The sequence below is a fragment of the Lineus longissimus genome, chromosome 11, assembly GCF_910592395.1.
Source record: "Lineus longissimus chromosome 11, tnLinLong1.2, whole genome shotgun sequence".
Taxonomy (NCBI): domain Eukaryota; kingdom Metazoa; phylum Nemertea; class Pilidiophora; order Heteronemertea; family Lineidae; genus Lineus; species Lineus longissimus.
In genome coordinates, this window is record NC_088318.1 from 2,750,016 (window position 1) to 2,768,136 (window position 18,121).

Here is an 18,121-nt window from a genome sequence, read left to right on the forward strand (position 1 = left end):
TCTTCCTCTCTTTTTAAAGTCTTTTTATTTATTTCAGGTTTGGAGGACTACATGGAATTCTTGATATCATCCACGTCAACTTCAGTAAGTAGTGTTTCTTATCATCAATATGGACAAGATAATCGAGATATACTTGTGTAGATGAGGGCCTTTGACAACTTAGTAAGTCCAAGGGACTTCATGGATGTATAAAAGATTTTGACTTGGGAGGTTATAAGCTAGTGCTTGTTCTCCATTTAAGGATGTGAACCCAATTGCCTTAGCTACCCCGCGGATCGACGCTGCCCTTGAGAAGTTCAAGCACGAACCAGTGATCATGTCCGATACTACCACTACCTCAACCACCGACCAGGAACATACTGCTCCGACGAGGCTTATTCCCAGAGAGGAGGTAGGAGTATGGTTTGCTCCACCTTTACTTTTCAGGAAAGGACGTTTCTTTTCAGGAAAGGACATTTTGTTGCAAGAATTTGCCTTAGTTGTAGATCCTTACCCCCTTGTCACATCGTTGTAGAGTCCTTATTGGTTGGTCATATGTTTACAAAATGATGCCAAGCATAGAGGGTCTCTTTCTATTGTTGATATAATGCTAATGCACGCTGGCATCTGTTCTCAGTCCGGTGTCTGCTGTCTGGATTCCTGATCTGTTACTCTGAGGTATTGGTACTTCTAAATAACAACGGATACGTTTTGGTTCTTCAGGTCAATTTACGAGGAGAGAGTGCAGAGAGGCTTGAGAAACTCGAGAGGCAGCTGGCTGAGCTAATGGCCAAAAAGAAGGTAGGCCTGAGCCCCTGCAGACTATTCATTTCTCTTTGTCTGCAACGTTTTGGGCTGTGGGGTGCAAACTGCTGCCAAGTTTCTTCGAAGTTTGATTGATTTGTGGTTTGCAACCCAACAGGATTTTTAGGGTTCAGTATAAACATCATTCAAGTCCAGTTTTGCATCAATACTTATCTCTGTTACAGTCTGCTGGTTCTAATGGTGACACAAGCTCAAGATCCGAAAAAGGGACGAAAACCACAAAGACGAAATTGGCAAATAAAAAGGGTTAGTCACAGTATATATCTATACCAAGAATTACTAGACTTCAGTCTGTTCTTGATATTACAAATGGGATGTTTTGATAGGGTTTTCCTGCAAACTTTATTCTGAAATCATGCTCTCTGAAGTTGTCTGGTCTTGTTTCTTGACTTAGTACAGGTAGTGACTGCCTGTGTGTCAGTGTGACTCGAAATATTTGACACCAAGTCTAGTTTCAAGTTTGTTTATGACTTGACTTGGTACAGGTGGCTAGACACAGAATGCTCCAAGTCTGAGTCCAATTTGTCACTTCTTTCTAGGTGCAGCCATCTCAGATGAAAGTGATGATGATCTGATACCAAGGAAAGAACGCCCGAGTAGAACACCCAGGAAAAAGACGGCTGGGGGGAAAACACCGAGGAAAACGGGGAACACTGATAAGAGGTGGGTTTGATGCAATCTAATTACTCGATGTAATTAAGTACCTGATGTTTAAAGACCAATAGTGGAAAGTGCCACTTAAAAGGGGTAATGTAAGTACTTGATGTTTAAAGACCAATAGTGGAAAACACCACTTAAAAGGGGTAATGTAAGTACTTGATGTTTAAAGACCAATAGTGGGAAACACTACGTAAGAGTGGAGCACTGAGAAGAGGCAGGGCTGATGTAATCGAGGTATGTATGTTTTCTTTTGCCGAAGCGTATTTGACAGTCCTTGGCCACAGCCCAGAAGTAGGATATAGTTGCTGTATTAGCACTGGATTCGGCTACAGGTGAGGCCTGGTGTCCATCTGTCTTTGGGTTATGGTCCAGCCCATGAAGAAAATCCCCTTGAATAGAAAGTGGAAAGTAACCTTTTGTTCAGCACTCATTCAGTTCTATGTATCAGATGTAGATGGCAGCACTTAGGTTCCTTCCCTGTAGCCTTGAGTGAAAATATTACACACAAGTGATTGGTTTTGGCCTGGATACTCACGAGGTCGCAAAAACCGACAAGTGTGATTTTATGCTTATCACAAGCCTCTATTCAGAAGTAGTTCAAGGGTTTTTTAACTCTATTCGGTGCAAATTTCATTCCAAAATCCAAGGTCGAAGTGCACCTTGTGGCATGTTGACATGACTCAACGAAGCCAATGACATAAAATATAAAAGAAAAGTTGGGTAATTTTAAATCAAAAGTTTATTATTCAAATAAGTAACAATATAATACATGTATGTCAATTAGTTGTACCAGTGCTCAGATATTCTGATTTGATGTTCCAATAAATAATTTACCTATTATTACATGTTTGTAGCATTATCTGAGAGCTGAGAAGCATATATTTTACGATGATTGATGCTTGGTCATGAAATGAAAGATGTTATATTTTAGGCAGTGATATTTTTCGAAGCTACCAAATCACTTGTGAGTTGCTCGTGAAATGAGATATCACCAGTGTTGATCAGGACTATTTACACAGTCAGACGCTAAAAGTCGTATGGCGACTTCTATGTGTATTTCTGCATCTAATAAAAACAACCTCTGGCAAAAGCGGTTTAACAGATTTTCCCAAAGGATATCATAGTGAGGAGAAACATATTTCCAGAAATGATCGCTAACCGCAAAAATAAAAATGCAAATTTGGCGATTCACAGTAACTCATTGATCTGAGGACCAGATCACGGTGTCCGATAAAAGACAAGATTATTTTTTGGTACGCGATATCGCTCAACGCATAACTAATTTGGGTTGTCGTATTCGCAGTTCATCTGGCAAATGGAAGGGGTGACGCTGTTACCCCAGCTGCCTGCCTGAACAACTGCAAAAGTAATCGCCACGATAAGTTACGCATTAGTGAGTAGCATACAAATAAGTTTGTCTTCGATTGGAGACCGTGCAGATGCCTTGTAACATTATTCGCTTTCGGTGACGAGTCTCTGCGTGGAATCGTCGATTGTATTATTTAGAGCCTGCGGTGTGACTGGCACACCCTCATACTCTGATTGGTCTATCAATCCGATGCTCAGTTCGTGATCCTCAGACTCCGGTGTCATGTCTATAAGTTTTGTATGCCCGTTCATATGGTTATTATTCCGATGCCGATTCCTACGTCGATCGCTCTGTTTCCTTTGTGATGATATCAGCATTGGGTGATCTGGACGGGATTTCGTTTGTTTGTCATTTTCAATGTTGCGTAGCGACCGGTGGGTGATGAGTTGTATTGATGTGTCGAGGCGATCAGACGCTGCCTTCCGACACCAATAAATATGAAGGAAAACTTTCCTGAATTTGTTTCCAAAGACGCAGTAAAGTAAGAAGTTGATCGCCGAATTCAAACACACCATATCTGTGCTAATCCCATTGAATCTGATAAAGTACTCGTTCGTCATTAACTGAGCATGGGGAACTGTTGTCAGATAGATATTATCAATCATTGCGAGAATTTGACAGATTAGGAACACGAGTACCACGACGATCACCATTATAGTGAGGTTATTTTCTCGCGAAGTTCTTGCGTTCATTTCGGCTCTAGTTCGTTGGGATTTCTTGACGGCGAGTACAAGAAACACATTGAGGACCGAGAGGATGAAGAAGGGGATGAGAAATATTACAGGGACGTACATATATGAGAGATAGACTTTCTGGAAAATCGGGTCGGCGCCAAACGCTGTCGTCTCATAGGACGCCACAGTCTCATTCGTCGCAGGGTTCGTGTTATAGCTGTTACGATATTCCAACATGCGCGGAACGTTATATAGAATGGAGCACAGTGTTACAAGAAGAATGACTCGAATTGCTCGTCTCGGCGTGCACATTTTTGAAGCTTGTAAAGGGCGGCATACGGCGATGTAGCGTTCTACAGTAAAAGCCACTGTTGTGTATATTGTCCCTGTTTGCGCTGTCAGGGAGGTTGGGTATGCATATGGATGAAGATAAGGGTAGAGAGTCGCGTACGCCGTGGACACCACCGGCAAACCGAAAAACAACATACTGCAAATCAAGACGATGATATCGAAGACGGCTTGGGCGATCAGGTAACATGACGTAGACGATCGCATTCGCCGATGACGCAACACAGTTATTGCTAAAATATTCCCGATTATTCCTAGAATTGCGAGTGTGTTTAATGCAACACCCCACGTCCAGAATTGAAACGACAGTAGTCCGGTCATGTCGGCGGAGTATTCCTCATAATCCGTACCGTCTGGATGTGACGCATTGCTGCCCAATGTTTGGTTTGATGTGACCATTGTCACTCTCCCATAGCAAGGTTACGGCACCCTCCTGCAACGAGACAAGAATAAAGTTGTGTTACTTCATTTATGAACAGTAAAAATCTCAACAGCACCACTCTTTATTCTTGCTGACAGTACGTTCCTGCAATGAGACAAGCTCATGTTCCATTAAATCAGCTGAAAGAGATTGCTAAATCTGAACAAAAAATGAAAAAAGTAACTATAAGGAGTTGGTCCCTAATTGTTCTGACGTACATGTACTTGACGGCTTAGATCTGACTGATGTTGAGGCAAAGAATGAAGAAAGGGCAATCAAATGTGATTGATATGAATCCTGTCTTGGTGTTAATGATCGACTCTTCCCATTTTAGTGAAGTTGGGCTCTGGATGTGACTTAAGTGTCGGGCAACTTTCCCCCTCCCCTCCCGGGCGTAGGGTGAGGACAGGGCGAGAGGGTATCACTGCACAGACTCTCTGCTTCTCATTTCAGGGAAGTTGACTTGGGTCCTGTGCTCAGTGTCAGGCAACTTTCCCCCTCCCGTCCCGGGCGTGGGGTAATGACGGGACAGGGCAAGAGGGTATCACTGCTTAGACTCTCTGCTTCTCATTTCAGGGAAGTTGACTTGGGTCCTGTGCTCAGTGTCAGGCATCTTCCCCCCCCCCCCCTCCCGGGCGAAGGGTGAGGACAGGGCAAGAGGGTATCACTTTTAAGACTCTGCTTTTCATTTCAGGGAAGTTGACTTGGGTCCTGTGCTAAGTGTCGGACAACTTTCCCCCCCTCCTGGACGTAGGGTAATGACGGGACAGGGCAAGAGGGTATCACTGCTCAGACTCTCTGCTTCTCATTTCAGGGAAGTTGACTTGGGTCCTGTGCTTAGTGTCAGGCAACTTTCCCCCTCCCCTCCCGGGCGTAGGGTGATGACAGGACAGGAGGGTATCACTGCTAAAGTTGAAGACGAAAAGAGGAGGGATGAAATACAATCTACTTATCAGGTAGGGTATCCAGTTGAGTTTCTTTGAGCTCGAAGATGCTTTTTGACTTGTGTGTGTTTGTCTTCCAAGTTGCAAATACAAAATAGACATTACCCATTGCCCAGTACAGAGGACCAGATAAGGAGGTTCCCTTTCAACCAATTATCCCTTTGTCAATCAAACTTCAAATGACCCAACCACAGAAAGTCGTGAAAGTTAATTGGTCACCGAGATAAATTGTCGACTACTTACGATAATGTCGGCATTGGATTTCGCAGCCATGTATCACTATCATGTTATCAGGATGAAATGGCTGTTGGTCAAACCTCAGGGAGTACTTGTGTTGTAATGAGCTGTTCTTTATAATGGTAAACCAGCAACAGATTTGTTAATGGTCATGATAAAATCAGACAATCGTCCTACTATTTGACGGCTTACTTTCCTCTGTTAATGACGACTGTTTACCCAAGATCCGATCTTTTAATGTTGAGATAAAAGCAGACAATTGTCTGACTGTAAAAAAAGATCAGATTTGTAAAAATGTAAAGATGAAATCGGACGATTGTCCTACTATTTGACAGCTTGCTTGCCGTCGTTTATGACAACTGTTTACCCAAGATCTGATCTTTTAATGTTGAGATAAAATCTGACAATTTTCTGACTGTAAAAAGACATCAGATCTGTAAAAATGTAAAGATGAAATCGGACGATTGTCCTACTATTTGACAGCTTGCTTGCCGTCGTTTATGACAACTGTTTACCCAAGACATGCAAGATCAGATTTGTTGATATGAGAAGATAAAATCGGACAATTGTCTGACTGCAAAACTGCCTCCAGGTGAGTATATTGTTTATTGTTGTTGAAATTCTGATTTTTGAAACGTTGTGTCATGAATGCTAACTGTGATTTTATCTGTGTTTTGTTCTCAGATCTTTTGATTAAATTGATTGATGACCGCGGCTACAAATCATGGTCATAGCTGATATCACCATGATATCGATTTTGCATCAAACTTGATTTGCAATATTAGATTAGAACCAGGCCTCGTTAACGCGATACAATTCATTGTCTACTAAAATAAACAAAAACAGCTGCACAAACCATTATTATCATGGCACAGAATAACAAATTTGTTGATGAAATTAATCAAATATAGCAATGTTGTGATCAGTAGCCAGCCTTTCATTCAATACATGTATTCCTTTCCACCTTATAACTTATGAGCCAATTCTTGGTCATGTTTTTTCGCTATTCAGCCTAACTCGGGGAAATTTTGTCATCACAAGCTCTCAGTGGCCATAATTTGAAGTACTTCTCTGATATTGCTATCACCACCAGTCCCCCCCGGTAAAAACGCCTGCCGGAAATTCGAAAATCCAGGCTCTCCTGGCTGCCAATGTCTCATTTTAACTCCTGTACTTTTTCTGATTTGATTGATCAAGTAAGTATCAGTAATTTATCAGTGGAGTTAGCTGATGGCATTGTGTGGTGCTTATATTGTGGCCTTGGTTAACAGACAATGATATAGAATTTATCGATACTTGGGGGCCCATCCAATTTATCTGGTATTGATTAATGAGACGGGTTCTGGCAGTTGGCACTTCTGGTATCAGCTGATAGTATCGCCGAGCATCGGCGAGTTACGCCTATTTGGCTAATTGTGACAGTTTTTCGCTGATCTGACGACCTCGATTCCCTATACTATTGGATTTGTTTAGCACAATGAGTGACTTCACTGCACTATCCACGCTGGGCCCTCTAGTCTAATGAACTTGCCAGGGAAAGAGATTATTGGAAGCCTTCAGCAAATAAGTTGCTCCTTCAAATGCTTTTCCTCATTAAAAAAATTGTCTGTAAACAAGGTTTTCTCCTTCGAATTTGAGAGAATGGTAAAGGGTAGTCAATCATCAAGGGAGATTGTCATACCAAAGATTAATCACTAGTAGTTCATAATATGCAAGTAAACCAATAACTCATTTTCAAGAATTTTACCCCACAGCCTCCTTCACCAAAGTGGGTCAGAAATTCTGCTATTTATCCCTCCCAAGGGACGCAACATCCTTGAGTTTCATTACTATGAATAAACAGATGTTGTTGACGGAGATCTATGATTTGTTGAAGCAATTCCATCTGCCTTTGTTATGACTGGACTGCATCTAGTTGTGACATTTGCAAATTCAGCAGGATTTTGTGGTGGTTAAGAAAACAAGCCCTTCGGCGGCAGTGATTCACTTGGTAAAGGGAGTGGTGGAAAAAACTTAGCAAAGTTCAGAAATGAATTCATTGGCCCATGCCAGTGCCTTCAAGAAGGATGGTTTATGAAAAGGACCTTTTGTGACCAGACAAAAAAGAAATTCTACTCGTTTGAGAAACGGGGAGCTAAAAGCTATCGATAATCTGGACCCAGCAAGCCTGGAGAAAGGTTGAATAAGAATACCAAATATTGCGAACACAGTCCAACACAGAGAGGACTGGAATCAGCAACAATCTCTTGTTGATCACTATGCATGTCTTGAGAGAAGTCGACGTTGTCATTCTGTCAGTCACCATTGTCAATGTTTCATCTATCTGGTGACCAAGTTTTAGTATGCTAGACATCTTCCTATCCCGCTGTCAGTTGGAAAATAATGTCTGGCGCCAACTTTCATTAGATAATGCATAGTCAATTCTGAAACTTTAAAAGTAATTCTGAAATTGAATTCACCCAGTGAATGGCCCAAGTCTTCCAGCAGACATGAAAGGATTGGAGTTCAGGCCAATCTTGAGTGCTCACTTTTCATTTCTTGAAAATCTATCCTTTTAGCTGTCGTCATTATCTGGGTGTTTTGTCGCAAGGGATGTAAATTTCTCTTCTCTGAGATGATCGAGTGATATTGGGCATCTTCCCATTTAAAAATGAGTTCGATAGATTGTCTGGCGCCAACTTTCATTAGTCAACACAAGGTCAAATCCGAAACTTTCAAGGTAATGAGTGGTCGTATTCAATCAGTGATTGGTCCAAATCTGCAATCAGACATGAAAGGATTGAAGTTGACAGCAATCTCCTGATGATCACTTTACATATTTTGAGGGTCCATCGTGTTCTGTCGATATGGTAGTTTGCCTGGCGCCATTTTTCGTCAGATTATACAAAGTCAAAGTAGAAACTTTCAAGGTAATCAGTGGTTGACTACACTTTGTGAATGGCCCAAGTCTTCAAGCAGACATGAGAGGATTGAAATTGACAACAATCTGTTGACGATCACTTTACAAGTCTTGAGGATCCCTGATCTTCTATCGGTCATCATTGTCAGGGTGTCATGTCACAGGGGTATCAGATTCTCCTCCCCCAGGTGATGGAGTGTTCGTCTATGAGACATCGTCTACTCTCGATGTAAGTTTGATAGTCGGCAGGTGCCAAATGAATTCGAGGATTTAACTTTTGTCCAACTGAGAAGCTGATTACCATAATTAAAGTAAAATCTGAAACTTTCTTAAATGTCATTATTCTGATTAATTTAGGCATTTGTTTTGCAGTTTTGTGATGATGGAGAAAGGGTTGGCTTGTATGGAGCTCTCAGTTTTGTCCCAAACTCGGGACTTGAATATCGAAAACTGTAAATCAAGAAATATTCGTGGCTTTTATATTTCGCAGTTTTGCATCTTAAGTGAAGTTTTAATTCAACGGTTTGAGAACATTGGACCAGTAATTTCAAAATTTGTTGCTGTTTTTTATTTTTTTGAATTTTGTTGGTCGCAAAATCTGTGAAATACAGACCCTTTGAAACACACCATGCAACTTTTTATATAAAAGTTAAATACTCTCAAAATTTACAACAAGAACTTACCACTCGGCTAGACATGATTATCCCCATCTTGTTTACCCTAAATGTAATCCCTAATCAGTGAATTTTGTTTGTTATATTTGATTTTAAGCAGAGAATTTCCATTGAGACATTTCCCACTTTCAGTCAGACAGTCAATAATGTATCACTTTAGTCCTCTCCTGAAATGTTTGCCTCCTGAGTATTTTTGAAAAAACACATTTGACACGTTTCTGTGAATCCAGTTCTAATTCTTTGCATCATTGATCCAATCAACGAGATTATTTTCCCGGTAACAAGCAAAAATTAAGTTGTTCCCCACAGAATTTCCAGTACTTATACTTGGTACAATATCCGTCTCCTATTCAGTATAATATCACACTTGATATAATGTTCCAGAAGTAATTGTCAAAATCCAACATACAATTTCAACTACTTCAGGAGCAACCCGGCCCGCCCCTCTTCACCAGAGACCAGTTTTACATGTAATGAAATAAAAACCCTCCCCAACACCCATTTGCTGCTGAACCAATTATTGACACTCCCGCCTGACAGAGCGTAATGGAGCTGTCGTCCTAATCGGCAATCATGAGATTTGCTCTGGTTTGATAGGGCAGCATGTTATGCCATCGATGATGTCTCATCGTAAAGCTCCATAAAGGTCATACCGCAAACCACAAACCTTCGCTTCAGTATATTTTGCGATTGGCTAAAATTTCTAAAGGTTTTTTTCAAGGTTTTTATTTTGGCCTATTACATATTTTCCTTCCGTTTTTCCAATAAATTTTTTTTCGTGATGCGACAGAATGCAAAAAGTGTCACAATTGCCCGAGGCCTAAGTTAGCAAGTCAATCAAGGTTTTTTTCGCAGTTTATCCACTTTTTTTCTTTAATCTTGAAGCAAGTGCTGAGAGTATTTGATGAGAGTGTATTTTATACCTGGGGCTATTCTGATAAAAAGCGTCACATCAAGTGTACATGATGTCACTCCTTGAGTAGCGCTGTATTTTGGCGTCCATAGGAGTATCTGAAACAATCTAGATTACTTTTTTTTGGTATCATATGAAGCAGGTCCTTTGCATATGTCGAGCCCCTGCGGATTTTGATTTTTCTCAATCCAACATTATGAACCTGGGAGAAGACCCTCAAATGAATATGCCAAAAACATAGCTAAGAGCCGCAGCTTTATTAAGTCTCAACGAGTGTGGAAGTTTTCTAATTCAATTACAAATTTCAAACAAACAGTGGCAGTCTTTAATATTCAGATGCAAGTTTAATGAACATCCTGTGGCCGGATACTGTCATTGCATCATTACCTCCATGTTGGATAGGAAATGTTTGGGCATTTCCTGCTTGAAAAAGTGGTACTATAACTAGGCTCACTTCCGTTTTAGTATTCGACTGCAAAAGATGGAAGAGCGGTATGTTTTTAAAATTGATATCATGGTGGATGGATATGTCCGTGTTCTCCTACTTCTTGAGGAGGAACAAGTTGAATCAATTCTGAAAATACTGTTGATAGTTCTCAAGAGTGCAAGGTGCTTTTGAGTTACGCATTATAGTTCAATACACAGTCAGGAATAAAAACGTTTTTTTTGTGATGTCTGTTTTTCTGGACCAAAACTAGTGTCCATAATAGAGAGGGTGTCCTTAATAGAGAGGTGTCCGCTAAGGGAGGTTCTACTGTAGATGTTTTGCTGCAATCTGCTATAGTGGCAAAATAAGTCCTTCATCGACCAAATTTAGTGAAACACAAGTCCTCGCTCAATATACTCACAAATAATAAGTACTATCGTGATGGAAACCTCATCTGAGTTAGTCTCCTGAGTAGCATGTTTACCAGAGATTTGGCCATGAAATGTAGCATGTCGTTCCGATAAGAATAGCAACGGTATGAACAATTCTATTTGATTAGCTTGTCAATCAAGCTGCCCCATCGGTCAGCAATTTGTAATCTACTTTGAGGGCCATGTTCACTTGATTTCGTACTAACTGGAAGCTCTTTCTACAGTAGAACCTCTCTATTGAGGACACCCTTGGGACTGACAATGCTGTCCTTAATAGAGAGGTGTCCTGATTAGAGAGGTCGAATTGAATGGAAGCAAACAACTTGGGACCAAGACTAGGGTCCTGAAGAGAGGTTGTCCATAGTAGCGAGGTGTCTGCTAAGGGAGGTTCCACTGTAGTTGTCATAAGAAATCAGGGTAGACTAAGGTAGAGCCAGTATTATTTTAGCTGTGATATCACATCATATGAAAGACATTTTTGACTGGCCCTTTGAATCTGTTAAGTTTAGATGGATGAGATCAATTTCTCATCCCTCTGTCAACAACAGTGGCACATTTTCTCACCATTAAGTCTGCAAAGTCGAAACTTGGGATGTTGATGTCTTATGACCACATGACTCGATATACAAAATATCATCGCCATTTGACCATTCTCATTTTATCGCTTGCTGACTATTGCCGCCCACAAGTAAGATTAGCATGACGGTCATACATCAATATTGGCAATTCTGCTAATAGCCTGTCTGAAGATGGTATCATCTTGCCGGAATTTTGACTCACAAGATCCACATCATGATAACGTGATCCCTTTTTTGCCCTCTCGTGTATTTCAGGTCGCTATTCTAGCAGATATATGACAGGATGATGTATATTTGCAGCCCTTGGGTTAAATTTTGGGTTGTGGGCATATATTTTAGGAAGCATCTCTGGTAAGGAGATTGAAATATCTCTTCCTAAAGTCGGCACTGTGCGAGAGTTATTGCGATAGGGAAGACATTACTGAGAGGAAGTTTCCATCCGGAGAAATGGACTATAATTGCTCCTTCAGACCAATTAACGGCCATATTCGTCCAACTCCAGTGATAGATGCAGGGTCAAGGTGCAGAGAGTTCGATGCCTCCTCCCCTTCTTTGAAAAACATCTTTGATATTGAGCATGAATTTAGGTAAATGATCATCAAATCAGACAGGAAGGCCTGCCCCCTCTTTCTCAAAGATGCCCTGTCTTTTTCATGGTTCTGAATGCGAGGCTGAATCAGAAACCAAGCTGGTTGATCTTCCTTGAATGTGATTGGCCAGGACTATTGGAAACCATGCAAGCTGGTTGAATGTCCTTGAATGTGATTGGCCAGGACTATTGGAAACCAAGCTGGTTGAATGTCCTTGAACGTGATTGGTCAGGACTATTGGAAACCAAGCTGGTTGAATGTCCTTGAATGTGATTGGCCAGGACTATTGGAAACCAAGCTGGTTGAATGTCCTTGAACGTGATTGGTCTGGACTATTGGAAACCAAGCTGGTTGAATGCCCTTGAACGTGATTGGTCTGGACTATTGGAAACCAAGCTGGTTGAACATCCTTGAATGTGATTGGTCAGGACTATTGGAAACCAAGCTGGTTGAACATCCTTGAATGTGATTGGTCAGGACTATTGGAAACCAAGCTGGGTGAACTATCTTGACCTGATCAGTTCCTGTGCTCACCAGAAATCATCTCTGTTTTCTGATCAACCCAGAACGAATTGAGCTTCTCCGGAAATTTCCAACATTACCTTCCGTGACATATGAGAAATTAAGTCGCCGGCTACATATCTCCAGATTGCATGGACATGACGCAGACGATATTGGACCTTTTATCCCAAATTAGCAAATCACTGCCCATATCAGCGATGAGGTAGTAATGATATATCAATTGGCGAAAACCACATGTGTCATAATTCTAGGATGATGCTTTGACAGTTCAAGATCATCATTACTGTGAACCCCTTTTCTCTCGTGAGCCAAGTATTTTCGCACGGAAGTTTTGCGATCTACGGTATGAAAAAGAGAAAGGCTGATGATGGGAACTGGCCATCTGTTTGTCTTTAGATCTTTGATTCCTCTTGAAAAAATGCATCACTTTCATTATTTGCAGAAATCAAATTTCCTCCATTTTAATGGAAGCAATTACTGATGCTTTAGATCAAAATTGCCAGGCTCTTTCTGCTTGCGTGACAAAATAATGGCCACAGAAAAGTAGCATTGCGTTATTACCGTCATGCTACACAATAACAAGCATTGTAATTGGCTGATTCCTGATCGGCCATTGCTGAGAACACAGTCGATGGTCCTAATCTATCACACGACACTTTATGATAGCACTATCATATCACTGGCATCATTAGCTCGGGATGGGCATTATGAGAAACGAGATTCTAGTATGTAGTGATGGAACCAATTACAATGGAAGAGGGAGGGTAAAGTCTGGGCGCACCTTGTATTTCTAAGTATAGGGCTCTTTTATCATGGCACAGGTTTTTTTCATTGTGGCACATGTAGAAAAAAGATTTTGCCCCTTCCAATTCTGTCACTGATTGGAGTTTAACATTATTATCAAGACAGTTTGGATGCCTCCACAGAATTGGAGATTATACCGTGTCTGGGCCACTCAAGCACTTAGAGCTTAGACATTCTAAGGAAGTCCATCTGAAAGAATATCCAGAGGCCAAATGAGCCAGAGGCCAAATGATTTGGTGTGTTTTAAAGCCATCCTCATAACTATCTCTTCTCTGATGTATGAGACCTTCAGGACACAGAAATATTGGCAGCTGTCTAAAAGGGAATTAGTTGATTCGGTCTCTTGGCGCACTGACCAGCATAATAAAGCGGGTTTTGGCAGGCGGCATTATTTAATTTAACATAACCTTGCTTGTGATAACAGACCCGTTTGAGTATATCAAAGTGAACTTGGTACAAGCAATACAATGCCCTTACCCTCAGTCGGTATCAAATCAACTGATGCATGACATCAAGTCATACACAAATTTCTGAATGGAACCCTTTTGCAGGCCATATATGGCCGCATTTCCATGGGTTATAAAAAGTCGGAAAAACATTGGTCGTGCGAAATCGCCTTTAAACCAAGCTGATAAACTGATTTGGTGGATCTTCATCACAAACACATTTGTCAGTTTTTAGTTCTTAATTGGCACTTCGACCAAGGGCATGGCGATACATTGCACCTCACAACGAAAAAATCACCCGTTTCAGGCGGGTAGCATTATTTCATTTGTTGTTTTTTGCGTTAAACACAACTTTCCTTATGACATCAGACCTGTTGGACTCCCGGGGATCGAGCTGACGATCAACCAAAAAACACATTAGTCAGGTTTTGTTCTCTTGACACGCAAACCAAGCACACAGCAATATATTATTCTTTACAACAAAAAAATCTACATGAAAAGTTGTTTTTTGGCAGGTTACATTATTTCGTTAGATGTTTGTTTGCATTAAACACCAAAAAACTTTTTGTTTGCACAAACACCAAAACACGTTTTGTTTGCAAAAACACTAAAACACAACTTTGCTTGTGATAATAGACCCTAAGGACACTATCAAACCGAGCTAAGGGACCAATTTGAAAGCGACAATAAACACATTGTCGCTTTCAGATTGATATTGTTTTGGCCATGCGACGAATGGAAAGCTATTTGTACATGTTATAGTTATAAATCACAATCTTTTAGTGTCTAATATTTCATTGACATGCATTAAAGGACCCGGGGCGAAATAATGAATTGTGATAAATGGTTCAATATGTCATTAACTTGGGACTGCCCGGACTGCCCCAGGATCAAACTATTTATCCTCTATTGCCAAAGTTAAATACTGTTGGCCGACACAAATCTGTTCATATTCGATTGAGCTCGAATAAAACCATCAATCTACTAGGAATAGAGAGTCCAGTCCCTTAAATTCGTACTGGCTGCAGTTAACTCTTGTTTATTATTGCAACCAAGTACAGTTGACCTCCCTTAGCACACACCTCTCTAGTATGGACAACCTCTCTACTAAGGACACTAGTTTTGGTACCAAAGTGGCTGTTTCCATTCAATTTGACCTCTCTAATCAGGACACCTCCCTATTGAGGACAGACCTTATAGAGAGGTTCTACTGTATATGCCCCTGAAAGATCAAAACTCATCACGATACTGTAGACCCTGTATTGTTTGTAACTATTCAATTTTCATGATTCGGGAGGCAAATGCAAACATAAATGACCAATACATGGCACGACACTGCATGATGGACTACAACAGATCGTCTTGAGATCATGCCACATCATTTATCTTGTCTTCTGATCAGTGGCACCAAACCAATATAGGAAGTTTGCGTTGTGGAATTAAGTTCCTCAATAGATGTCAGGGGTCAAAAAATCGTTTGACTAGTCCCAAGCTGTTAATCTCAAAGTCTGGACTAGCTCTTTCAGTAAATCCTTATAGTTTGCCTGATGGTAGGCTAGACCGGCTATCAAAGTCACTAGTCCAGGGCTAGGGACTAGTTGATTTTTCGACCCCTGGATGTTCTCATTAGCTAGCAACACAACCAGCAAAGATTTCTGTAGTTAGACGGAGGTGACGATTGAGTGATGATCATGTCCTTGGGACATGGCGCTCATGTTATGAATCCTTGGCTCATGCCCTAAGCGCCCTGCAAATGAGAGATTTCTATCGCGGAGACATGTCTTTGTGATCGCAGTGATGAACGACAAGAATATTGTTTGTCTTTCTGAAGTTCAAACATGTCAACATTGGGTCTAGGTTGCGTGATAAACGATTCTATTGCACACTCCTGTAACAACCAACGCGACATGCAATCATCAACGGAGGTTTCGATGATGAAAATCTCCATTTGTGGGGTGCTTTATCCTTGGCCAAAATATGAAGGGTTTCATTCAGATAAGATCGTTGATGTTTGATAATTGTCATAACTTGGTCACCCAACAATCCGGTATTCGTCCTTCAGCTCTGCCAGTTGATTAGCTGGAGTTGTTATTGATATAATCAGGTTTCTGTGGACTTGTTGAACCCCAAGGAGGACACCACAAGGCCATCACGCCAAGGCCAGTCAGCGTGCCTCATACCTATCCATTACCTATGTCTAAAATCACCAAAATCCAAGCGCCATTTTGCCGGGAGACTGTAATCAAATGCCAGTTAAAGAAAAACGATAGCATTTGTTGCGATGATTATTTGAATTAAGTTTGATCTCACCAGGAGGATCAAGGACAAGCCACAGAAGATTTCAAAAGAAAACGTTCTGTATTATTCGTTGTTTTGCTTTTGGACACGACTGATGTCGTGCGTAACTGATTCACAAGGAGGATTAGGGTACCATCGAGATTCGAGCACTATAACTATATTGGGCCACATCACGCCAATTGGTCTTGGAGCTGGACGTAAAATGGACAATTTGTCACTGTGTCTATGAGAATTTGTGTCTTTATGACCAAGAACAGGCACGCAATTTGGCCATAACTCTTCAGCGGACTGGGCTCAACAAAGAATAAAAGGTTTTGCTCTCATGTCAAAAGGGTTTCGGCCTTCTGTTTGATTTTCTTTCTGTGTGATGTTGCCTCATTCATATCAAGAATGAATAAAGACAAGTTGACGTCATATTGCTGCCTGACTTTTGACCATATTATTAGAATCGACACACCAGGGGATCTAGGAGGTAGAAAAATAGGGGGCGTGCACTGCATTTCTCATTAAAATTTCTGTTGTGTCCAACAGTTTCATGGTCAAATTCAAAGATTTTCATGAATTAGGGGGGCAGCCTCTGGTGCGCCCCCCCCCTTGGATCCGTGCCTGCGCACTGCCTGAAGAGCTTTGACTTCCATGTTGGATCTGGCTCTGAAATCATCAGCAATCATTTTTCTGATAGTAGAAACTAGAAAAACATAAGAGATGATGTTTTGTCCATCAGTAAAAAGAAGAACACCACAGGGCTGTCAAAGTCTCGTCTCACAAATCTGTGGTGTTCATCCGATGTCATTTCCATTAAAACTAAGATTGAGTGATCGACGATCATTTTCCTATCATTTTTCGTATCCGTATGGTCTGCTGCATTTGGCGTGAAACACAGGAAGGGTCCATGTCGCCATGGCAATTTGTAAATCAGGAAGGCTCAATATCCGTCATGTCCATCCTAATCAGTTCAGGGAAAATGGAGTCTGAACATGTTGAACATGGAAATGGAATATTTTTGCAGATGAAATTGGGGGTGAGAGGTTCCAAAAACGGCCTGATGTCTGTGAATGGCCCAGCAGACAGGATTTCATCAGAGCTGCGCACAGCATCGGGACAAAACCTCAGCGATATTGGCTTGCGGACATGATCATGTATACATAAATTTCTGTGCATGTGGTCCGAGCCTGGAGGTCACCCCGGTGGGCCTGATCAGGTTTTTCCCGGGGAAGCTCAATTAGTGTAAAAGACATCTGCTCGGGTAATAACATACGATAATAGAATGGCAGTTTGATAGCTTTTCTGTGGAAACCATTGATGTGCTCTATCATAGCAATGGATACTGCCGGGTTTTTCCACAAATTTCTTTGGTTTGGGTCTGTAACCGCATTTTGACCCAATTCAGACTTCAATTCAGTTTTTTGTGCGGATTTGGCAGCAAAAGAGACAAGCCACATATATCTTAAATGAGTTTTCAAACTATATTAGGCATTTATCTGGTACCGGTAGTTCACTAGGCCAGGCTGAAAAGTTGCAGCTCCGACATCTATTTGTACCATCAATAAAAGTTTAAAAGAAGCGTTGGACCAGAAAAATGTTTTAATTTTTACCTGGCCTATACCCGTAACTCTTCATTTCACGTATGGAGTTCAGATTTTCAAATTCATCCTTCTCAGATCAAAATGAAAACGAATTATCATCACAGGTAAGTGATTCACTCTTGATTGAAGTAGTAATCAGATTGGTTTAAATTAATCTGGAATAAACCATTGCCAATTCATTGCCCAGGAACCATTTGCATCCCATTATTCCATTAAAACTCAATGATTTAGATTCTATTGGTTATATGTCCTTGGGAAAGAAAGTGGTTTAAATCACCTGGTCAGTCACACTGAATCACAAGGTACAGTCTTTTGCATAAGTAAAGTCTTAAAATTATCTTGGATAGTTTTGATATATATTGAATTTCGTTGGACCTTTGTTATAGGAGTGTCACTTGTTGTCTTGGGTATAATGATGACATCACACACAGAAATGTGTCGATGATATCCTTCCGAACATCCTAAAATCTAAAAAAAATGCGTTTGTCCACATGTT

The 18,121-nt window shown here is 40.9% G+C and overlaps 2 protein-coding genes across 4 annotated transcripts in view; one reads left to right on the plus strand and one right to left on the minus strand.

Moving 5' to 3' along the window:
* LOC135496064 (leucine-rich repeat and coiled-coil domain-containing protein 1-like) overlaps positions 1–18,121 on the plus strand; it is a 106,283-nt gene that overhangs the window by 2,531 nt on the left and 85,631 nt on the right. Inside the window, exons 5-10 of the mRNA XM_064785176.1 lie at positions 38–84; positions 242–391; positions 703–780; positions 969–1,050; positions 1,344–1,467; positions 5,091–5,232. Of these exons, the coding sequence (XP_064641246.1) occupies positions 38–84; positions 242–391; positions 703–780; positions 969–1,050; positions 1,344–1,467; positions 5,091–5,232 (623 nt within the window). The remainder of the gene's footprint in view (positions 1–37; positions 85–241; positions 392–702; positions 781–968; positions 1,051–1,343; positions 1,468–5,090; positions 5,233–18,121) is intronic.
* The window catches only part of LOC135496065 (FMRFamide receptor-like), a 92,121-nt gene continuing 76,213 nt past the window's right edge, over positions 2,214–18,121 (minus strand). The window contains exons 1-2 of one of the 3 annotated variants that reach the window (XM_064785179.1): positions 9,040–9,504; positions 2,214–4,288 (exon numbers count right to left, since the gene is read on the minus strand). In XM_064785179.1, coding sequence (XP_064641249.1) covers positions 2,917–4,254 — 1,338 coding nt within the window. In that variant the 5' untranslated portion in view covers positions 4,255–4,288; positions 9,040–9,504 and the 3' untranslated portion in view covers positions 2,214–2,916. Of the gene's footprint in view, positions 4,289–5,463; positions 5,542–9,039; positions 9,505–18,121 lie in introns of those variants that run through there. The other 2 variants (XM_064785180.1, XM_064785178.1) reach the window with 2 other exon arrangements.